At 56.5% G+C, this 19,417-nt stretch overlaps 1 protein-coding gene across 2 annotated transcripts; it reads left to right on the top strand.

Moving 5' to 3' along the window:
- Positions 1-263: 263 nt before the first annotated feature.
- Positions 264-19,412, top strand: DNMT3B (DNA methyltransferase 3 beta). Of its 2 annotated transcripts, none has more exons than XM_068207707.1 (20): positions 264-564; positions 997-1,266; positions 4,831-4,957; positions 5,639-5,739; positions 6,847-6,930; positions 7,412-7,600; positions 8,738-8,896; positions 9,627-9,734; positions 10,470-10,611; positions 10,968-11,096; positions 11,513-11,557; positions 11,924-12,003; positions 12,287-12,399; positions 12,781-12,964; positions 13,206-13,290; positions 13,854-13,999; positions 14,087-14,177; positions 14,388-14,536; positions 15,175-15,260; positions 16,416-19,412. In XM_068207707.1, the coding sequence occupies exons 2-20, from the start codon at positions 1,162-1,164 to the stop codon at positions 16,555-16,557; spliced, it is 2,265 nt and encodes a 754-aa protein (XP_068063808.1). In that variant the 5' UTR covers positions 264-564; positions 997-1,161; the 3' UTR covers positions 16,558-19,412. The 2 variants fall into 2 exon arrangements, with proteins under 2 accessions (XP_068063808.1, XP_068063807.1); XM_068207706.1 differs by having other exon boundaries at positions 271-564; positions 13,761-13,999.
- The last annotated feature ends 5 nt before the right edge of the window (positions 19,413-19,417 follow it).

Here is a 19,417-nt window from a genome sequence, read left to right as displayed (position 1 = left end):
TGGTGGGCCCGACCGCCACTTGTTGCCGCTGGGGCGTCTTGTAGGGATCGTTGCTCCCACAGCTTCGGGCATGGTCCCCTAAGTCCCCCTGGTCCCGCCCACCTCTCCGGTCCCGTTGCAACTTTGGGAGTTTCCCGCGGAAGCGCCGCGAGCCCCGGGGGCGCGTCCCGGGACTGTCACGGCGGAGCCGGTGCGGGACCCCCCGCGACCCGCGGGGCCGGGCCTGGGCTGAGCCAGGGACTGCGGCGGGAGGGTCCCCTCGCTGATACGGCGAGTGATGGCTGCGGGGCGGGGGTGGTTCGGGAGGGCCGGGGTCCCCCTGCCCGGCTCGGTCGTCCCGGGCAGCGCCGCCTCCAGGCCGGGGGCACCGTGGGGAGCTGCCGGGGGTACCGGGACACGGTGGCGCTGCTGCCCCGGGCCAAACACCTTTGTTTTCTCGGTTCTCGGTCGGGGATCTGACAGCGCATCTTCCCTCTCTTTTGGCAGGAAAAAGAGGTTCCTGGCAGCGCCTCGGGCGCGAAGCCTCCCCGGGGCCGATCCGGAGGGACGGGGTGGCCGGAGCAGGTATCGACCGGAGGGCTGTGCTGCCATCCGCCTCCTGCCGAGCCCGCGGGGAGCCTCCGGGGAGGGGAGATCATCGGAGAAGGAGGAATGAACTCTTCAGAGTGGCCCCAGCGTGGGGCTCAAGTCCCGGGAAGCCGGGAAAGGGGAGCGGCGGGGGGACTCCTGGGCGAGTGCTGGTCCTGGGGCAAGAGGTGGTCCTGCACCGACCTCCCTCGGAACGGGAGAGGGCAAGGAGGGGGTGGCTGGAATGTGCTGCCCTGAGCAGTACTAGTACTCTCCTTTCCTGCCTCAGTTTTCAGTTTCCAAATTTTTAATCAGCTGAGGGGGAGTGAGGCCGGGTATCCCAGTCCCGCCTCTGGGGCTGCACGGGGCTGGACGGGCGGCCATGGGGACAGCGGGGTGTCATTGTCATCTTTACGTCCTCTTGTTCAGGGGGAGAATGAAGCGGTGACGACTCTGGACAGAAGACTGACCACCTCTGAGCGGGCCTCACCTGTGCACCACAGCCCCCACAGCCCCCAGCTCTGCCCCCAGCTACTGCCCGCCGGCAGCCCCTGCCCCACGCCGCGGGGCTCGGCCCGGCAGGATCCCACCGGGATGAACATGGTAAAGAGCCCGGAGCCGCTGGAGCAGCGCTTGGCGGGGATGGTGGCTGTCCGGGAGACGTCTCCAGCCTGGTCTGCGCTGGGAGAGGAGGGGCTGGTTTGTGTTTTGTTTCTTTTCTCTAACCCAGCTTTGCTGAGAGGCAGCGGGGAGAGCCGAGGTGGGCGCCGAGGGCTGCGGGGGGAGCGGAGCGGGGCAGGAGGAAACCGGGGGAAATGGAGGGAAGTGCCGGAGTGGGAGAGCAGAGAGGCCAGGCACAGGAAGCGGGCAGGGGGAGCCTGCCCTTCGCCCCCTGCCCTTCCAACAAGCACATCTGCGAAATCGGCGCCTTTCTTACGGAACTGCCAACCCAGCAACTCCTTTCTTCCCAGGATTAGAGGGAAATGTGCGGTTTGGGAAGACTTAAAGGCCATTAGTGTGCACCACAGCCCAGAGCCAGCCCGGCCATTAGGGTCCTTTATTTCTTTTTGTTATTCAAACAGGGCTTGGGCGATGGCTCCATCCCAGCCCTGGGTAAAGCTTCCCTCCAGCCTTTTGATATGCATGCCCCTGTCTGGAGGCAAAGTCCGAAACCTCCCCACCTCCTGGGGACATGCACCTGATAACAGGGCGGCCTCTTTTCCCAGCAAGGAAAACTGAAACCAGCCTGGGGGAGCAGCCCCGGGAGCAGGGGCAGGGGTCCAGTCCCGAGCATGGCCCAGCTAGGTGAGCCCTGCTCACCCTGCCCTCTCTGCCAGGTGAGCCCAGCCAATCCTGCCTGCTCTGCCCACTCCAGGGTGGCCGGCAGTTGTGGCCAGGCAGGGACCAGAATTCTCTCTAAGCAGTTAATACTGTGGCATGGTCTTTAACCAGTTTGGCAAATCTTAAAGAAACTGGTATTGCAAAATGAAGGCGGGCTGTGGAGTCAGCGGGTTCATTGTCTTCTCGGGTGGGATTTGGCTGCAGGGCACGTCCTGGTCACCAGGCAGTGCCGGGGCTGCCGCTGGTGCCGGGCTCTTGGGGAACTTTTGGCAGTGGAGCTGGAATTGTGCATTATTTGACTCTTCATGGATTCCTGTCTGGAGTACATGACTGTGGAGCACCCGGTGTGTTTGCAGGGTGCTGGGCAATGCAAACACTGCAGGGTTGGTCTCCCATGAGCCAGCCCATGTGAGGGCAGTGCTCTGTTTCTTATTATTAATGCCCTGAGTGCACATGTTGGTGTGTTTTTGCGAGGGGAGGTGAGGACAAAGAACCAAGCCTTCCTCCCGAGCAGGAGGGGCTGAGCTCACAAGGATGTGGCTCGTGCAGGGGACCCTGGGTGGTCAGTGGGCAGCAGGATGGGCTCCTGTGGCTTCAGCACTTGGTGCAAAGTGCAGGAGAAAGGGATGGGAATTGCAGTCTTGCTGCATAGGTTTAGGATTTTGGGAGAGGCACTTTTAATAAGCAGTTTGTGCCATGGTCTGCTGTTCCCTTTCCCGTCAGAGGATGGTGATGGGATGACCTCAAGTGATCCTGGGCAGTGCAGCTGGAGAAGGGCACAGACCAAGCAAGGAGCTGACGTGCCTGTGCTCACGGCAGGGCCTCCGTGCAATGCACCCACAGAGCTGTGACCTGTGGGTCTCTGCTCTGCCAGAGAGCAGTTCTTTCCAAAGGGATAACCCTTTTTTTCCCCACTTCATAACTGGAATAAAGGCCATGTGGGATCTCCCTAAGCATGTGGCAAAGCTGAGCTTGGGGCATCGGGTGTTCAGTCCTGGCTGTGTCCCTGGCGAGACCTGGCAACTGTGTCACCTTAGTCCTTCACCTCCCCAGTGCTGAGCTGACAGGACACCCTTGCCTGGTGTGCTAGACATGAGGCAGTTGTGGGGCTGAGGAAGGAAAAGCCATTTTGAAGTGCAAGTTTGAACTTCCTGGACTCAGGTTCCTGACAAAGGAATGAATGCAGAGGTCATCTGAGAGTCCCAGTGGAGTTTTGTGGGTGCAGATGTTTGGGAGGGCTGGGAGATATCCTTGCCTGCTTCTGTCCTCCCTGAATGTTACCTGCCTCATGCAGCTCCATCTCCTTGTACCCTTTGGTTCAGATCACCCTCATGCTGGGAGAGCAGCCTCCCTGTAGGGATTCCCAAGGGAGATTCACATTTTGGTGAGTTTTGCCGGTTTTGGTGGCAGCATTGCTGCCAGTCATGGCTGCTGCTGCTCTGCAGCATTGTGGGCTGGGAAGGGGGAGCAGACCAGGAGGAGCTGGCCCTGACCTGGCTGTGCTGTGGTGGATTGCTGCATCCTGGAGCATCTGGGGCCATGTGGGACCATCCGCCTGGGCCGGGGGCAGGCGGCGAGTCTGGGCAGCTCCCAGGAATTGTTTGCTGGGTCTGGGAGCAGATGTGCTGCAGCAGAGGGATTTCTGCACACACAGCTGTGGGAGGTTATGCAGTGTCTGGTGCCATTCCTCTCCTCCTCCCTTTGTCCAGGGGGGAGGCAGTATGTGCACTGAGGTTTCTGCCTGTGGAGGTGGGTGCTGGACACCTGTTTCCCTTTGTGTTTGAGTGTTACCAGGTTTTTAACTCTGCCCTCTGCGTCCAAAACATCAAACTCCAACTGGTCTTTGTTTGTCAGAGGTGCTGACAGATGACTTCAAAGCAGAAATCTCAATTGTTAATGCAGTGGTTGGAGGCGATGCAGAACGAGAATGACACAGAAGGGGTGGTGGGCTGGAGCTGGGGTCTCTGGGGCTGAGGGGGGTGTTACTTTGGCTTCCTAACAGAGCTGTAGGTGGGCAAAGTCCTGCGAGCTTCTCAGCTCTTGAGTTACGTGCTACTGAAATGACTGTGCTGCTGAAATGACTGTGCTGCTGAAGAGGCAAGTTGCAGCACAGACCCATAGCCCAGCAATGAGGCAGCATAGTTCATGGCATCCGGGTGCCTCTGGGAGAGCTGGGAGCTTCTACTACAGAAAACAGGAGCCAGGGAGGGCACCCAAGGAAAGGCAGCAAGCAAGGCAAGCCCCAGCTCTGCAGGGGACACCAGGGCAGGGGCTGCTAGGATGCACAGCCCCCTGCTCTGCCCCTTCACCCTGGGGCAGGGCAGCTGAGGCCAAGAGTGGGGGACAGGAGGAGTTTTCTCCCTCGGGAGAGTTTAGTGCAGGCTCCAGGACTTTGCTCCCCGTGGCGGGCTGCCTGCCTGCTCTACTGCTGCCGGAACAGCCCACCCACCTGTGGGCGTGCTGGGCAGCTAGAATACAGGGAGGCCAGGGAGCCTGGTGGCCCAGGGGTGGGCTCTCCCCGGGGGTGGGCTGGCCCCAGGGGTGGGCTGGCCCCTGGTTTCTACAGGGTGGCCAGGAAGTGCAACTCCCCTCCAGACAGGGTCTGTCAGAGTGAGCTGGGGCTCGGCAGATCTGAGACAGCGTACAGATGTTGGGGAAAAACCTGGTGTTCCCTAAGGATAAGTGGGGTTGCATCTGGGACCTCATTTAGATGGAGCTGGTTGGCCTTTAGGGCCACCAGATTTGTGTGGAGGTTATGTGCAAGTGCTGTTTATTTCCCAGGACCTTTAGCTGCATCTCCAGTCAGATCCCTCTGCTAAGGGCACAAAGTTAAAGCTGGCTCAAGGACCTCACTCTGTCTGCTTTGCCCTCCCCGGGGCTTCCTTGCATAGCTGAATTTCCTTTCCATTCTGGCTTCTACAGGCGACCATGAAAAAGGACAAGAGCCACGGGCAGGATGAGGCAGACTGTAGGGCAAAGCTGATCCTCATCAACGGGAACAATGCACCTGGCGTTGTACTGGAGGCGAATGGGAAGCCCAGCACTCCAGGTGAGGCTCACCACACTGAGCCCAGAGTGCTCCAAGGATGCACAAGGTTGGGGATGTCACAGCCTCTGTCCCAGGCCTTGCTGGGGGATGAAGTGCTGTGGCTGTGGCCAGAGTCCCCCCCATGACCCCAGTGGATTTCTGTGATCCAGGAGCACATCCAGGCTGTGGTATGGTTGTGGGAATGGGTGCCACACTGGGGTGCTGGCTCTGCCCCCGACAGTTAGCCCCCATGGAGTGAGGGAAGCGGGGGAGCCCCTCCAGCCTGAGGGGTGCCATTGACCTGAGGGGCTGCATCGCTGCTCCTGGGATTCTCCAGTCAGGGTTCCCAAATCCCACCTCTTAGGTTCACAAGGTCCTGCTTTAAATGACGTGGTGACAATCCTGGAAGAGCTGGCATGTGGCCTCCTTGTGCCTCTGAGCTTTCAGGAACAAGGGAGTAGATAAGAATATGCCCATGCTTGCTGCTGGTCCCTCCCAGTTTTAGGTACAGGTGTGTGACCTGGGGCTGTGGTGCCACAGTGGGGAGCCCTGGGGACACCACTTGTCCCTGCCTCCAGCCACATATCTCCGAGATGAGGTTTTGGTGTCTCCAAATTGTGCTGCGGGAGCAGTGGGAGGCTGGGGCATGCAAGGACATGGCCAGGTGGGCTTGCAGAGCCTGAGGCTGCTCTGTCTTTGCAGATTCCAGGGGCCTGGGGCTGCTGCCTGTGAAGAAGAAGGACAGCAATGGAGACCTCTCCAAGGAGGACCTGGCCTGGCCACTCAATCTGCGGGTGCAGAGGGTAAGTGAACACCTAGGGTGTGTTTTGGATACTGTGTGTGGACAGCATCTGGTGCCAGGATCCTCATCTCTTTCCCTCTGGCCTTTTCTTGTGCTCAGTGCCAGAGGAACAATCCAGTGATGAATGCAATACTCACAGCGTAATGTTTTAATTTTTAAATTCCTGCTTCTCATGATACAGCAGTAGGAGGATGCAGTTATGCCCATTACATGCTGCAGCAGCCTAATAAAATAATTTTGCTGATATTTTCTTTAAAGTCATGATGGTATTGATAGACTGAAACATCTCGTGCCTCCCACTGTTGGGGTGAGCTGCTTTTAGCTGCCATGGAGCTGGACCCCAATTTCACCCACCCTCTTTTGTTGACTAGGTTGACAAACCTCCAGGGTCTGGAAGCATTTTTGCCTTCTGGCTTTATTGTTTTGAGTTAGAATTAAAACCCAAGGTTGGAGATCTGCCTGAGATGAGGCAGCTTCCAAAAGAAAGAGCCATAAATCCAGTGGGTGAAAATTGAGCTTTCCCACTATGTTTAGTTTGGGGGCTCTTCACTGCAAAATCTCATTTAATTTTCAACCTCTGTAATGCTGGGTGCAGGCAGTAAGTCTGGGCTGTACTGTACCTCTGACCACCAGGGAAGGGCTGGCCTGGGTGCTGCTGCAGGGCTGGCTGTGGGAAAGGGCACCCATGGGAGTGTGAGAGCATCCAGGGTGTGTAAGTGGGTCCATGCCTGGGACAGTGCTCTGCTGTGGTCTGTGGTTCTCCTGGCATCCCAGTTCTCCCAGCTATGGCTCCTGCTCTCTCTGTCATTCTGGGTGCAGTGGGCTGCAGCAGTGGGGCTCCTGAGCCTTGCAGAGATGCTGTGGAGCAGAAAGTTGCCCAAAGGGGCTCAGCACAAGGTGCTTCCAGCATCCATCTATCTCCTCTCACCTTCCCCAGGGCACTGCCTGTGGTGCTCAGCCCCATGAGGCACAGAGTGTCCGTGTCCCCATGTGAGGAGGGCACCCATGCTGTGGCCCCTCTCTGTTCTGGTAGCAGGTGCAACCCTGGGGCAGTGCTGGGTGGGAGAGCAGCTTCAGGCAGAAGCCCACCCTGTGCCTCATGTTCCAGGCAGGGCGGACCCGACAGGAGATGCGGATCAAGGAACCAGCACGCGGTGTGGAGACTCTCAGGGACCTGCCAACTCCCGTGCGGGTGAGGGTCTGGCAGGGCCAGGGCTTCCCTGGGGCTTCCCGTGGGCTCCAGGGACTTGCACTGCTGCTATGCCCTGGTCAAGTGTTTTCAGAGATGGCGCAGCCTTCCTGTGCCTCAGTTTCCCCTGTGAAGGGGGTGTGTTTGTGCTGTATTTTGCCCCTGCTATGAGCTGGGTGCATTGACCCCCCTGGTGGGGGATTTGGGACAGGAAAAAGGGAGGGGGCAGTGGTGCACCATTTGCTCTGGGTCTGGCAGGTAAAAGCAGAGCTGTTCTCTTGCAGATGCCCCCATTAAGGGCTCTCCTCTCTATTCATGGCTGCAGTGGTGCCCTCACTCCCTGGCTCCCCCTCTCCGATCCCAATTGCAGGGCTGGGGGATGACACAGGGCTGTGTGTGGGGAGTGGGGGTGATGTGGGGCAGGTCTCTGCTCCCCCTGTCCCTCTCCATGCTGCGTTCACACTCCTCTGCCTCTGCCATGCAGAGCTCCAGGCGCCGCTCTGCCGTGTCCACACCCGTGACCATCGACCTGACAGAGGAGGACTCCCAGGACTCATCTCGAAGCAGCAGCACACTCTCTGGAAGCAGCTCCCAGGAGGGGCAGAACGGCTCTGCTGACCTGGGGGCCGAGGAGGCAGAGAGCAGAGACATGGGCATAGCGCTGGAATACCAAGTACGGAGGGGCTGAACTCTGCTCCTGCACCCAGGGTGGTGGGGGGCAAGGATGAACCTCTGTGACTTGTCCCAAAACAAACTTGGAAACCTCAGTGCTGTTCCTCCTGCCCACCTTTTCCCTGCATGCCTTCCCTGCATGCCTGATGTTGCCAGGCTGTCTCCATCTATCAGGCTTGGATGATTTGGGGACCAGCCCCGCGAAACTGCACTGGTGCCACACGTGGGCCCCCCGAGATACACGAGTGTGCCGTGTGCCGTGCCCTGCTCAGACAGGCAGTTGCATGTGCAGAAAACATTTCTGTCGGGGATGCTGGAGAGAACCGAAGCTGCTGGGGCTGCAGAGCAGGATTCGGCGCCTGCGGGCCGCAGGGCAGGGCCCCAGACTTGCAGGAATTGGGCAATTGCATCTTGCTGCATAATTAAGTATGTAATTGCAGAACAAAGCTGGAAAGGAGGGCTCTGCAGGCAGAGAGGTGACTTTTTTCCGTATGAGGTTCCTTGCTGTGCACAGCACCCAGCGTGGCCTGCGATGGGTCCCATCAAAATTCTTTTCTTTTTCTTCTCTGTTTTTGCTCTGCCACATTTCTTGCTCTCTGCAGCAGGAACAAGAGGAGGGTGGGTGGGTGGGTGTCCTCTCCCTGGGGTGCAGCCACACAACACAGGCTGAGCTGTGAGCCCTGTGAAGGGGCTGCCCTGTGCCAAGGAGGAGCCTCATCTGCTGAGGGCACCCGGGGAACAGCCTTGGTGCAAGGCTTCCCCGTCTTTGCAGAGACCCTGGGAGGGCAAGCAGGAGTGGACACGCACGGGGCCCGCTGCCAGGTGGGCTGTGCAGGATGGAGCATGCACCACACTGTGCCAGGCATGGGCTCAGCATGGGGCTGGCACACACAGGCTTCCCCACCAAGCTTCAGCATGGATCAGGGCTGGGATACAGTGCTGCCGGCGGGGATGGCTTGGCCCTGTGCTTGAGGGAGTGGTTGAAGTTTTTGGAGATCGCTGCACAGAAGTTCTACACGCGTGACACACATGGCGACACACCAGCGCTATCCCCTGTGCTCCGGGGCTCTCCTGCACAGCTGCCCAGACAAAATGGAGAGTTTGTGATTTTGGCTGATGTGTTGTGTTGTGCTTTCAGGATGGGAAGGAATTTGGAATTGGGGAGCTTGTCTGGGGAAAGATCAAAGGTTTTTCCTGGTGGCCTGCGATCGTCGTCTCCCACAGAGCCACGGCCAAGCGCCAGGCAGTCTCGGGCATGCGGTGGGTGCAGTGGTTTGGAGACGGAAAGTTCTCAGAGGTAAGCCTGCTGCCCAGCCCAAGACACCCTTCCCAGCACGTTTCTGCCCCGCTCCTGAGGCTGGCTGTGGGCAGTGTATGTGCTCCTGCAGCCTCCCAGGCCTCCCATCCCAGTGTTAAGCATAGCCAGGCCCGGCAGGTTCTCATCGCTCTGGAGTCTGTTACTAATCACTGTAGGCTGGTGACAGCATCCAGACATGGGGACATCTGCCTGACCACTTCACAGGGTTTTGTCCATGCTCCAGAGCTTCCCTTGTCACTCCCTGCCTGGGGAAAGATGTCCCTTCAGAGCGCTGTCACCCTCACAGAATCAGTATCCTGAGTTGGAAGGGACCCACAAGGATCTTCAAGTCGCACTGCACTCCTTCCTTGCACAGGACAGCCCTAAAGTCCCACTATATGTGTCATCCAAACACTCCTTGAGCTTTGGCAGGCTCCTGCCATGACCACTTCCCTGGGGAGTGTGTTCTAGTGCCCAACCATGAACCTTTTCCTAATATCCATCCAGGATATCCAGCCCCTCCCACGCTGCAGGCAGGAGGGAGGAAGCGCCGTGGTGGTGTCAAGCCAGCAGTGCCGGCAGAGGGTGCAACCCACCCGTCCTTGTCACACTGCTGCTCCTGGCAAAGCTGCCACTGGGCTTCCTCCTGTGGGGACTGCACAGTGCTGGGGGGATATGGCCCAGCAGGGCATTCCCATCTCACAGGGGAGATCTTGGTGCTCTCTCCCAGGTTTCTGCAGACAAACTGGTGGGACTGATGGCCTTCAGGCAGCATTTCAATTCCTCCACGTTCAACAAGCTGGTGTCCTACCGCCGTGCCATTTACCACGCTCTGGAGGTAACCACCAGGGGTGGGTGGATGGGTGAGGACGTGCCAGCTGAACCAGCTGGGCTGTGGGTGGCTGGTGGGATGGGATGCAGTAAAACCCTCCTTTCACTGCTGAGATGATTTCCAAGTGCAGCTGGGGGGCCAGACTTTGCTTATCCTGAGGGTTTAGGGGTAGCTGCTGCTGCTCCCAGGGGTCTCACTGCTCCAGAACTCCAGGCCAGACTCCCTGTGAGGGCTTGGACGTGGCAGCATCATGGCAGCAGGGCAGTGCCAGGTTGGCCAGAGGTGTCCTGGGTCAGTGCCAGATGCCCTCTGAAGTTAGGGCTAGTGCTGAGCACCTGTGAATCCAGTCCCCATCCAAGGGATGTCAGCCTATGGGGCTGCAGACCCACAGGCACCTCTTCTGCCTTTTCTTCCTGCCACTTGCCATGGAGCAGAATCTGGGCAAGAGCTTTGGCTGGGCTGTCTCTGTCTCTGCTGGCTCCACTGGGGCTGGTGGAGGACAGATGGGCTCATTGTAGGGATGGAGGCACCCTTGGCTGTGGCCAAGGGCACACCCAGAGTGGGAATCCATCAGCTGCCACCATCCTGGGGCCACCAACGTCTGTGTGTGTGTGTGTGTGTGTGTGTGTGTGTGCTGGGTGGGCAGGGGGCCTGGGGCTGTGGCCCTGGCAGGCTGTGGCTGCTCCCCTGACAGAGACCACCCTGTCACCCTCTCTGTCCCCTGCTGCCCATCCTCATCAGGTGGCCCGGAGCCGGTCGGGGAAGACGTTTACAACTGGCCCCAGGGAGTCGCTGGAGGAGCAGCTGAAGCCCATGATCGACTGGGCAATCACTGGCTTCAAACCCCTGGGGCTCAAGGGACTGCGGCCACCCAAAGGCTCAGGTGAGGTGGTGGCATCAGCTGGCCGAGGGCTGGTGGAGGGCTGGCATGGGCAGTGGCCACTGGGGGCTGGCCCCGGCTGAGCCTGCTCACCCTGTGCTGTGGCCATGCCAGTCTAGTCCCAAGGTGATCCTGGGGCTTCTCACTGGGACCCTCAGTAGCATTGCAAAAAGCTGGAGCAGCCTCCAAGCCCCATGGAAATCGGACCTGGCAGAGCCTTGTGCCATGTGTGAGGACCTGGGTGGCCAGGAAGGGTCCTGCTGTGGCTGGGGTGAGACCTGGCAGGCCTTGGCAGGAGGTGCCTAGGGCCAGTCCTGAGGCTGGAGGCTTGTCCTTAAGGAGGTTCCTTTGCCTTGCAGAGAATGGGGTGCTGAGGAATGGGACAGAGGAGGTGGTGTCCTTTGAACAGTGTCCCCCCACCAAGAGGCTGAAGACCTATCCCTGCAACAGCAGCAAGGAGCAGCGTGTGGAAGAGGACCAGACCCGAGGTAACCAACAGAGAGAGCTGGGGAGTGGCTTGGCCTGGGCTGTGCACCCCAAGAGCACGGGGAAACCATTCTGGTAAAGGGCTTGGCTCTTCCCAGGAGCCATGAGCCTGGTTTCTGAAGGCAAAAGCTTCTGTGGTCTGGTGGTGCTGACTTGTGCCTTACAAGACACCAGCAAACCCAACTGCTAGACATGGGCTGGGCCCCACTAGTGGCTTGGAGCATGACCATGTGCTGCTACACTGAGCTCTAATATCTCCATCAGTGAAAGGATGTGGGCTTTGCACCAAAATCTCTCAGCAAAGCTGGAGTAGTTCTAATGAAAGAAATAAGGCACCTGTAAGTAGAGTGCATTTAGAGTTTGTAACATAAGGAATGATAATGTCTTTTTTTTTTTTTTCCTTTTCAAATTTATAAAGAGCAAATGGTTTCTGAAGTTACAAGCAACAGTGGGAAGCTGGAAGGTAAATGCTGGCTCTGTCTCTCCTTGGAAGAGGTGTGAGGTGCTGGGGGTGCCCAGCAAGGGTTGTGGGTCCTTTTTCAACTCCACCATGTAGGAAGGGGGACAGGGTGCTCAGGGGGACAGGGTGTTCAGGGGGACAGGGTGCTCAGGGGGTGAGGGTGCTGAGCAGATCCTCCATGGCAGCCACAGCCATATCTGGATGCGGTTCCAAGGGCAGGCCCCATTTGGGTGCAGTTCTGAGTGCAGGCTTTATCCAGACATGGCTCCAAGGTGAGGCTCCAGCCTCTGCAGCCTGTGGCGGGGTGTAAGGGGGCCCTGCCTTGGGTGCTCCCTGCCCTGGGTGAGCGCAGCTCTCTCTGTCCCACAGAGAGCTGTTTGTCCTGCGGGAGGAGGAACCCGGCCACCTTCCATCCACTGTTCAAGGGGGGCCTCTGCCAGACATGCAGGGTAAGTGCTGCTGTGCTGGGGCTGAGCAGGAGCCTGGGGCCAGAGGATGGGGCTGGGGCCCAGCCAGTGCTGCTGGGACAGGGGCTGGCTGGGACAGGTGCTGGCCATGCTGTGTCTCCCACGGGGCTGTCCCTTGCCATGTCCTCGCCACCTTGAAACACTGAGGATGTGCATCTCCAAAATCTTGGCATGTACTGAGAATGGAGCAAAGCTGTGTTTTTCACTGTCTGAGCATGGTTCCTGATCCTCTGTCCTTCTCTCCTCCTGGATGTCCTTTTGCTAGGATAGATTCCTGGAGTACTTCTACATGTATGACGAAGATGGATACCAGTCCTACTGCACTGTCTGCTGCGCAGGCAAGGAGCTGCTGCTCTGCAGCAATGCCAGCTGCTGCAGGTGAGCCCCAAGTCTCTGCTCCTGGGGCTGAGGGCCTGGCATCCTTCCCAGGGAGCTGCAGGGAAGCAAAGTCCTCCATGAGCCTGGGCAGGGGCTATGCTTCTCCCCAATTGGCTGCCATGCAGCATATCCCAACACAGACTACCTTCCCTTACTGAGCCAGGTATCACCTGAATAAGCCCTGTGGAGGTTGGCAGGAGTCTTACCCATGCCTTGGTCACCAGCTTGTGTTAGCAGCTCTAATAACCAGGGTACTGCCTGGAAAAATATCCTGTAAAATGGCAGGGACTCTAGTCCATGGCAGGGGAGACTCCAGGAGGAGCTGGGGTGACCCACAGGGGTTTCTGGGGTGACAAGCACAAGCTGTTTTGGTTTGGGCAGGTGCTTCTGTGTGGAGTGTCTGGACGTGCTGGTGGGGCGAGGGACGTCGGCCAGAGTAAAAGAGCAGGAGCCCTGGAACTGCTACATGTGCCAGCCCCAGCAGAACCATGGCGTGCTGCAGCGCCGGCAGGACTGGAACACTCGCCTGCAGGACTTCTTCACCAGTGACAAGGGACAGGAATATGTAAGGGCTGGGGGCAGGGAGCCTGATGTGCTGGGATGTGGGGAAGAGGGTTAGTGAGGGCAGGGCAAACGACCTGGACTTCCTCTTCCCTCTGCCTTGGTCTTGTTCACCCACCCTTTCTAAGGGTGCCAGGCTCTTGGTCCCACAGATGCTCTCCTGAAGGTAGAGGTGCTGCATTCAGAGCCTAATGGGACACTGCAGCACTGTCAGGGCTGGGGCTTCATGGCTGTCTCCATTGCAGGCTGCACCCAAAATCTACCCAACAGTTCCTCCAGCAAAGAGGAGACCAATTCGAGTGCTCTCGTTGTTCGATGGGGTGACAACAGGTGAGGCAGTAGGGAAGCATTGCTGGGCAGCTCTTAGCACTGGGCATTGGGGATGAATCATTCCGTGGGCTCAAACCTGTCTCTAAAAGCATGCTGGGGAGGAGGGGGTGAAAGCAGGGAGATCCCCATCAGAAGAGGGATGAGGGCAGGGTGTCCCTTTCCTGCTGCACAAGGCTGTGGAGGAGGGGAGGGATGGAGGGAGGGCATAGAAGAGGAAGGGATGGAGGGGAGGGCATGTGTGGGCACCTCACAGAGGTGTTCCTGCTGTGCGGAGTGTGATCTGGGGTGGCTCATTCCCTTGAGAAGCCAGAGCTGTGGGAACACCAGTAGTCTGAATTGCCTGAGGGCAACTGGTTTGGCTCAGTTCACTCAGCTCTGGCATTCTACTTTCTGGGAGCAAACCTGCCTGGAGGAATGGGTCAAATAAAAGTTTACTCACCTTGAAGTGCTGTTTGACTACACCCACCTAGGACATCCAGGAGCAGCCACATCGAGCGGTGCTGACGAAGGAGACTTGGAGGCTAAAGAGAGCAGTGCCACCTCAGACCTCTGTCCGTTGGCAGGGTACACAGTGCTGAAGGACTTGGGCATCCAAGTGGAGAAGTACATTGCCTCAGAGATCTGTGAGAACCCCATTGCCACGGGCAAAGTGCGGCCCGAGGGCAACATCACCTACGTGCGTGATGTCAGGAACATAACCAAGAGAAATGTGAGCTCTGCTTCTGTGGGAGCCTGAGGGACATGGCACCAGTTTCTGTGCCATTCCCTGACGATCTGGGTTGTCTGTTCTCTGTAGATTGAGGAGTGGGGTCCTTTTGACCTGGTCATTGGTGGAAGCCCCTGCGATGATGTCTCCCTGGTCAATCCAACCAGGAAGGCGCTGTTTGGTAAGGCTGCTTTGCCTCTGTTGGGCTGCATACCTTGGGATGTTCCTGCACCGAGGAGCCTCCTTACAGCCTGGGAAGTGGTTCAGCCCCAGGCTGTATTGGTGATGGGCTGTCTCCATACTCCTCTTGGTGGGGAGGGCAGCCAGGCCCCCAGCCCCACACCCCATGCACCAGCTGGTCCCAACCTGCTGCTCGGCTTTTTCCTTGCAGAAGGAACCGGGAGGCTGTTCTTCGAGTTCTACCACCTGCTCAACTACGCTCGTCCTAAGGCAGGCGAGGAGCGGCCCTTCTTCTGGATGTTTGAGAATGTGGTGGCCATGAGGATCAACGACAAGAGGGACATTTCCCGGTTTCTGGAGGTAGGGATTGCTGACAGCTGTGGGAAAGGCGTTGGAGCAGGTGACATTTGCTCGGCTGTGCAGGGTGTGCCGGGTGTGAGGGTCTGGCTATGGTTTCCTGTGGCCCTGATGCTGGAAACCCCCCTGCTTGGTGCACATGCCAAGGAATCAAGTTTAGTCTTGGCTCTGGATCCTCCCCTCTGGCTTTCATCAGGTCAAACCCAAGCACAAGTCCTCTGGGGGAGGGATTTTGCCAGCTTTGCAGAAAGCATCTGTTCCCAACAATGCCTGTTATTTCTAGAGAGAGGGGGGGGTCAGGACTGGGAAGGAGTTTTAACTCTGTGGTAGCCAGGATGGGTTGTGGGTCAGCAGGGACCACTAGTGTAAAATCACCAGTGAAGGCTGGTCCTGGTCCATGGGAACCAGCACTAAGCACCCTGTGATGGTCAATAGCTGCTGGCCACGGCCATGGCCTGGGAGCTCATGTGGCTACTCAGGCCGTTCTCTGGTGTGAAACAGGGTTTGTGGGAGCTACATCATTTTGAGGATTTCCTGAAGACTTTTAAGTCCCTGCAGTGCAATGGGAAGGGCTGTCCATGCAGGAGAGAATCAAGCCAACATTTCCTCTAACTTTCATTTCCCCTCTTTTTGGCTCGCAGTGTAACCCAGTTATGATTGATGCGATCAAGATATCAGCTGCCCACCGAGCTCGTTACTTCTGGGGCAACCTCCCTGGGATGGACAGGTCAGTCAGTCTGCTCTCCTTGGATCTCTCACGGTGCTTTTGGTTTGTTTTGTAGTGCCCATTCGTGTGGGTTTTTTTTGTCTCCCTGGCTCTAAGCCCAGCTCCTGGGACCAAGAAGCCACAGCTCCCACATGGGGCAGCTTCCCTGCAGTGATGTGCACACGATAATTAATGCTCTTACTAATAAGCAGTGATAAGACTGCAGGGGAGAAGTGTAGCAGCATCCCCTGCCCTGGCCCTGAAGGTTTTGGAGGGAGGAGTGATGGGGCTTGCTCAGGAGGCTGTGGTGAGTCTGGCTGGGGGTGCACATGTGGACTGCCTTTGGGGTAGGGTCCAGGCTGATGTGGGGGTGCTGTATGGCAGCCCTGTGCCCCGGTCAGTGCAGTGGTTATGGGTTTATGGAGGGGAGCTGAGTGGCTGCTGTGGCTGTGGTGGGTGGTGTGGGGGAGCTCACACCACAGCCAGCAGCTGCTGTGGCAAAGCATGAGTGCACCCTGCTCCACACTTCACACCTGTAGCACCCTGAATTCATGGCAAAACACAGCAGAAGGTCTGGGAGAGATAAATCCAATTACAAGCAGTCCATTACACCAAGTATGTGTGACAAAACTTGAAGGTTTTGCACCGTGGATGCTTCTGGCCAGTAAACACAAGTCTAGGATTAAATACTTCTGCTTGCTTATATTTAAATTGCCAGTATTTGTTGGAGTTAACACTAAGCTAAAGGCATTTGAAAGTAAAATAACAATTCCAAGCCTTTGTCATGTGAAATGGCTGTTGGACTTTCATCTGTCTGATTGTAAGGGAAGTGCCCAGCCCATGACTCAGAGCTACTCAGTCCTATCTCCCGGGAGTAGCTCTGGGGCAATGCTTGCAGAGGTGCTGCTGAGCAGAGGCAGGTGGGATGTGGATGCCCAAGCACAGGAGCCTTGCCAGGAAATCCTACAAGGTGCAGGGCACTGGGGATGGTGGGAAGCCACAGCCTGGTCCCATCCAGAACTACTCAGGTCACATGGGACTGGCGAGCTGAATCCCCTCCCATAGGAGACTCCAGATACTCATTGTCTTTGGGTGGCCTGGGAGTGGTGCTGCCCAGGGAAAGGAATTCCTGCTCCTGCTCTGCCTCACCTGCCCTCTCCTGCCTCTGCTCCGCAGGATCTTTGGCTTCCCCCTCCCCTACACGGATGTCTCCAACATCAGCCGCGGGACTCGCCAGAAGCTGCTGGGGGGATCGTGGAGCGTCCCTGTCATCCGGCACCTCTTCTCTCCACTCAAGGATTACTTTGCCTGTGAATAGCAAACGGAGCGTCCCTCGTCTCTCTGGTAAAGATGCACAGCACCGCTGCTGTGGCGGGAGAGGGACGGGCACGGCCACCGGACCGCCAGGGCCCCGTCCCTCCCCGGCCACGTGCCGCGGGATGGCAGCCTGGCCCTGCCGGGAGAGCCGAGGAATGTCTGTAACCAAAGAACCTGGCAGGGCAACTTCTTTAAAGGGACTAACAGTGATACGTAGGAAATGATGGACGAAGCTTTAATTACCCAGCACACGAAGCTCTATGCATCACTGATGAGATGGGAGTCTCATCCTCCAGAGCATTAACTATTCCTGTTTAGCCTGGAGCCGGGAAGTCACCACTTGCTGAGCAGCCAGTGTGCGGGCAGCTGCTGGGGACCTGCAGGCAAACCTGAACTACAGTGAATTGGTGCTTTTCCTAAACAAACAAAACCTCTTGAAGTAACTGCCAAAAAACCCCAAACTGTAGCAGCAGGTGTAAGGGACCCTGCTCAGGTTACACACTGAACACAGCATCATACAGAAACCAAATCTTTGTTGTTTTTATTCTTTTTGATAAAATTTAATTTTGTTGTTTTAATGTCTATTGCTGCTTTAAGGCATTACATAAGAATGTGGAGATTCCTAGACCTGAATGTAGCTGAAACTGAACTGTGAGGTGATAGAAATACTTTTCTAGCTAGAACTAAAGAAATACTGTTTTATATGTTTGGTTGTAGTTTACAGATATTCACTACTTCCTTTTTAAAGCATCTAAAACCTCTCCTTACATTTTAAAATCCTGCTGAATGGTTTGAAAGCTTACACAGTAGCTGGAGCAGGGAGGATTTGGGCTCCAGGGTCTGTAAAGGAAAATATTCTTGGAGCATCCAATTCCCCAATGAATGTGGTATGTCAGCAGGAAGGACAGTGTAATGGTCAATGGCACCCTCAAATCTCAGCACCCCAAGTGTCATGTAGGATGTCATGAACCCAAGCACTGGTGGCAGGGCATTCCTTCCAGGGAAAATTTCACCCAGCCCTCGTGGAGTGCAGGGACCAGGAGTGCAGCACTGCTCTTGCCTGTGCCCATCTCATGCTGTGCACAGGGAATGGGACAGTGAGGCAGGAAAGCACTGCTACTGATGGGGGGGTTTGGGGCTGTACTTTTCCTCCCCTGTGCTCCCATCTCCCTGCGCACAGAGATGGGATTGTGTGCCTGGCCCCAGCCTGGCAGCACCCTGGGGGCTCCTGGGGCTGTACCCCCAAACTGGGAGCTGCTGTGGCCACCACTGTGCTCACTTTTGATTGCCTTCCCAGTTTTGCCAGAGTGATAATCATGCTTTCCATGAAGTCCTGGGCACACTGAGCCTGTGGCCAGTGGGAAGGTGCAGGTGCCAAAACCTTCCGCCAGGTTTTCCGTAGCCACTGGGCTACTGTTCCAGCAGGCATCTCTGGGGATTCTGAATTCCAATGCACATTTCAATGCACTGAAACGACTCCCCCCTTGGTCCCTCTGTCCTCCCCTACCTCTGCTGTCACCTGGCTCTGGAAGAGCCCTTGGGCACCATCTCAAAATTATTCAGGTTCAAACCATGAGCCAACCCTCCACCAAATCAATGCCAGGCTGCCTTGCTCTCTTGCAAGGTGCTGTACAGCATTACTGGGAAGAACTTCTCTCCCAGCTCCTTCTACCTCTCTGGCACCCCTGTCCTTGTGGTGGAGGACAGCAGCCTCCCATTTTCCACCCTTGTGTGCAGTTTTCCATCCCAGCTCTGGGAATCATCTTCTCTTGGTCTCCAGTCCAAGGCTGTGCTTGGGAATGGACAGCAAGGGAAGCCCAGGTAGTTTAAAAGATTTTTTCCCCTGTTTAAGCTGGAGGTTACTCTTTAGAGAGAACTCCTTGGGGGTTCATTCTCGGTGACTTGTTCAAGCCACATGCCTTAGTTAAGAAAACTCTGAGGAAAGCCAAGCAGGCTGGTCCAAGTCATTGCTGGCACCTCCAATGCTTGACAAGTTCTTGGGGACACGTAGCACCCTCTTGCCACCAGCCCCTGGACTGGGAAGATGGCAGGGTGGGTTCTGTGCGTGCTGGAGGTGTTTGGGAAGCCTTGGCACTGCCAGCGCTGCACCAGCTGCTTTTGGACTCCTCGCCAATCTGTGATCCTTGTGTCCAGCTGGACCCCAGCCACAACACTAATTCCTCATCCCAGGTCCTCGCAGTCCCAGTTTGGAGCCCAGTGTGGGGCCTGAGGGCGAACAACCATCCAGTGCAGGGGCTCAGGGTGACAGCCATCCTCTGCTCTGATGGGCTTGATTTTCCAGACTGGGCCAACACGTGCCCTCCACTCCATGGCATCCCTGATCTTATGTACTCCAGATCTCACATCCTTTCCTATCTGATCAAAAGGAAAACAAATAGATGAGGGAAAAAAAAGGACTTGGGGAAAGTAAACAAAGATAAAACAGGAATGAGAATTGTCTTGGCATTAAGCTCTCTTGATGAGAATTGTAGTAGACAAGTCTTCCTTGAAATGTTTTTCCCTGTAAGAGCTGCCTTTTATTTTCAGTTTATAAAATGTTAAGGGAGGGGGATCTCAGAAATTCCTTTTTAATACTTTTTAAAGGTTTCTAACTCTCCCTGGTGCTATTTTTTTAGGTTAAGGATTTCTAATGTTGAACATGTTGCGGGTTTTTATACAATCTTTTTAAAATGAGAGAAATGTATCATTTTTAACACATTTCACAGTTTTTGTATCCTGGAGTGTGGAAACTCGCAACTCTGCCTTGTCCACATGACTTCACTGGTTTCCATGTGGGAAAAAAAATGTCGACAGTTTACCATTTATCATGTCTGATTAAAAATGAGTATTTCTGTACGGCT

The sequence above is a fragment of the Anomalospiza imberbis genome, chromosome 17, assembly GCF_031753505.1.
Source record: "Anomalospiza imberbis isolate Cuckoo-Finch-1a 21T00152 chromosome 17, ASM3175350v1, whole genome shotgun sequence".
NCBI lineage: Eukaryota > Metazoa > Chordata > Aves > Passeriformes > Viduidae > Anomalospiza > Anomalospiza imberbis.
This window is presented reverse-complemented; position numbering and strand designations above follow the sequence as displayed.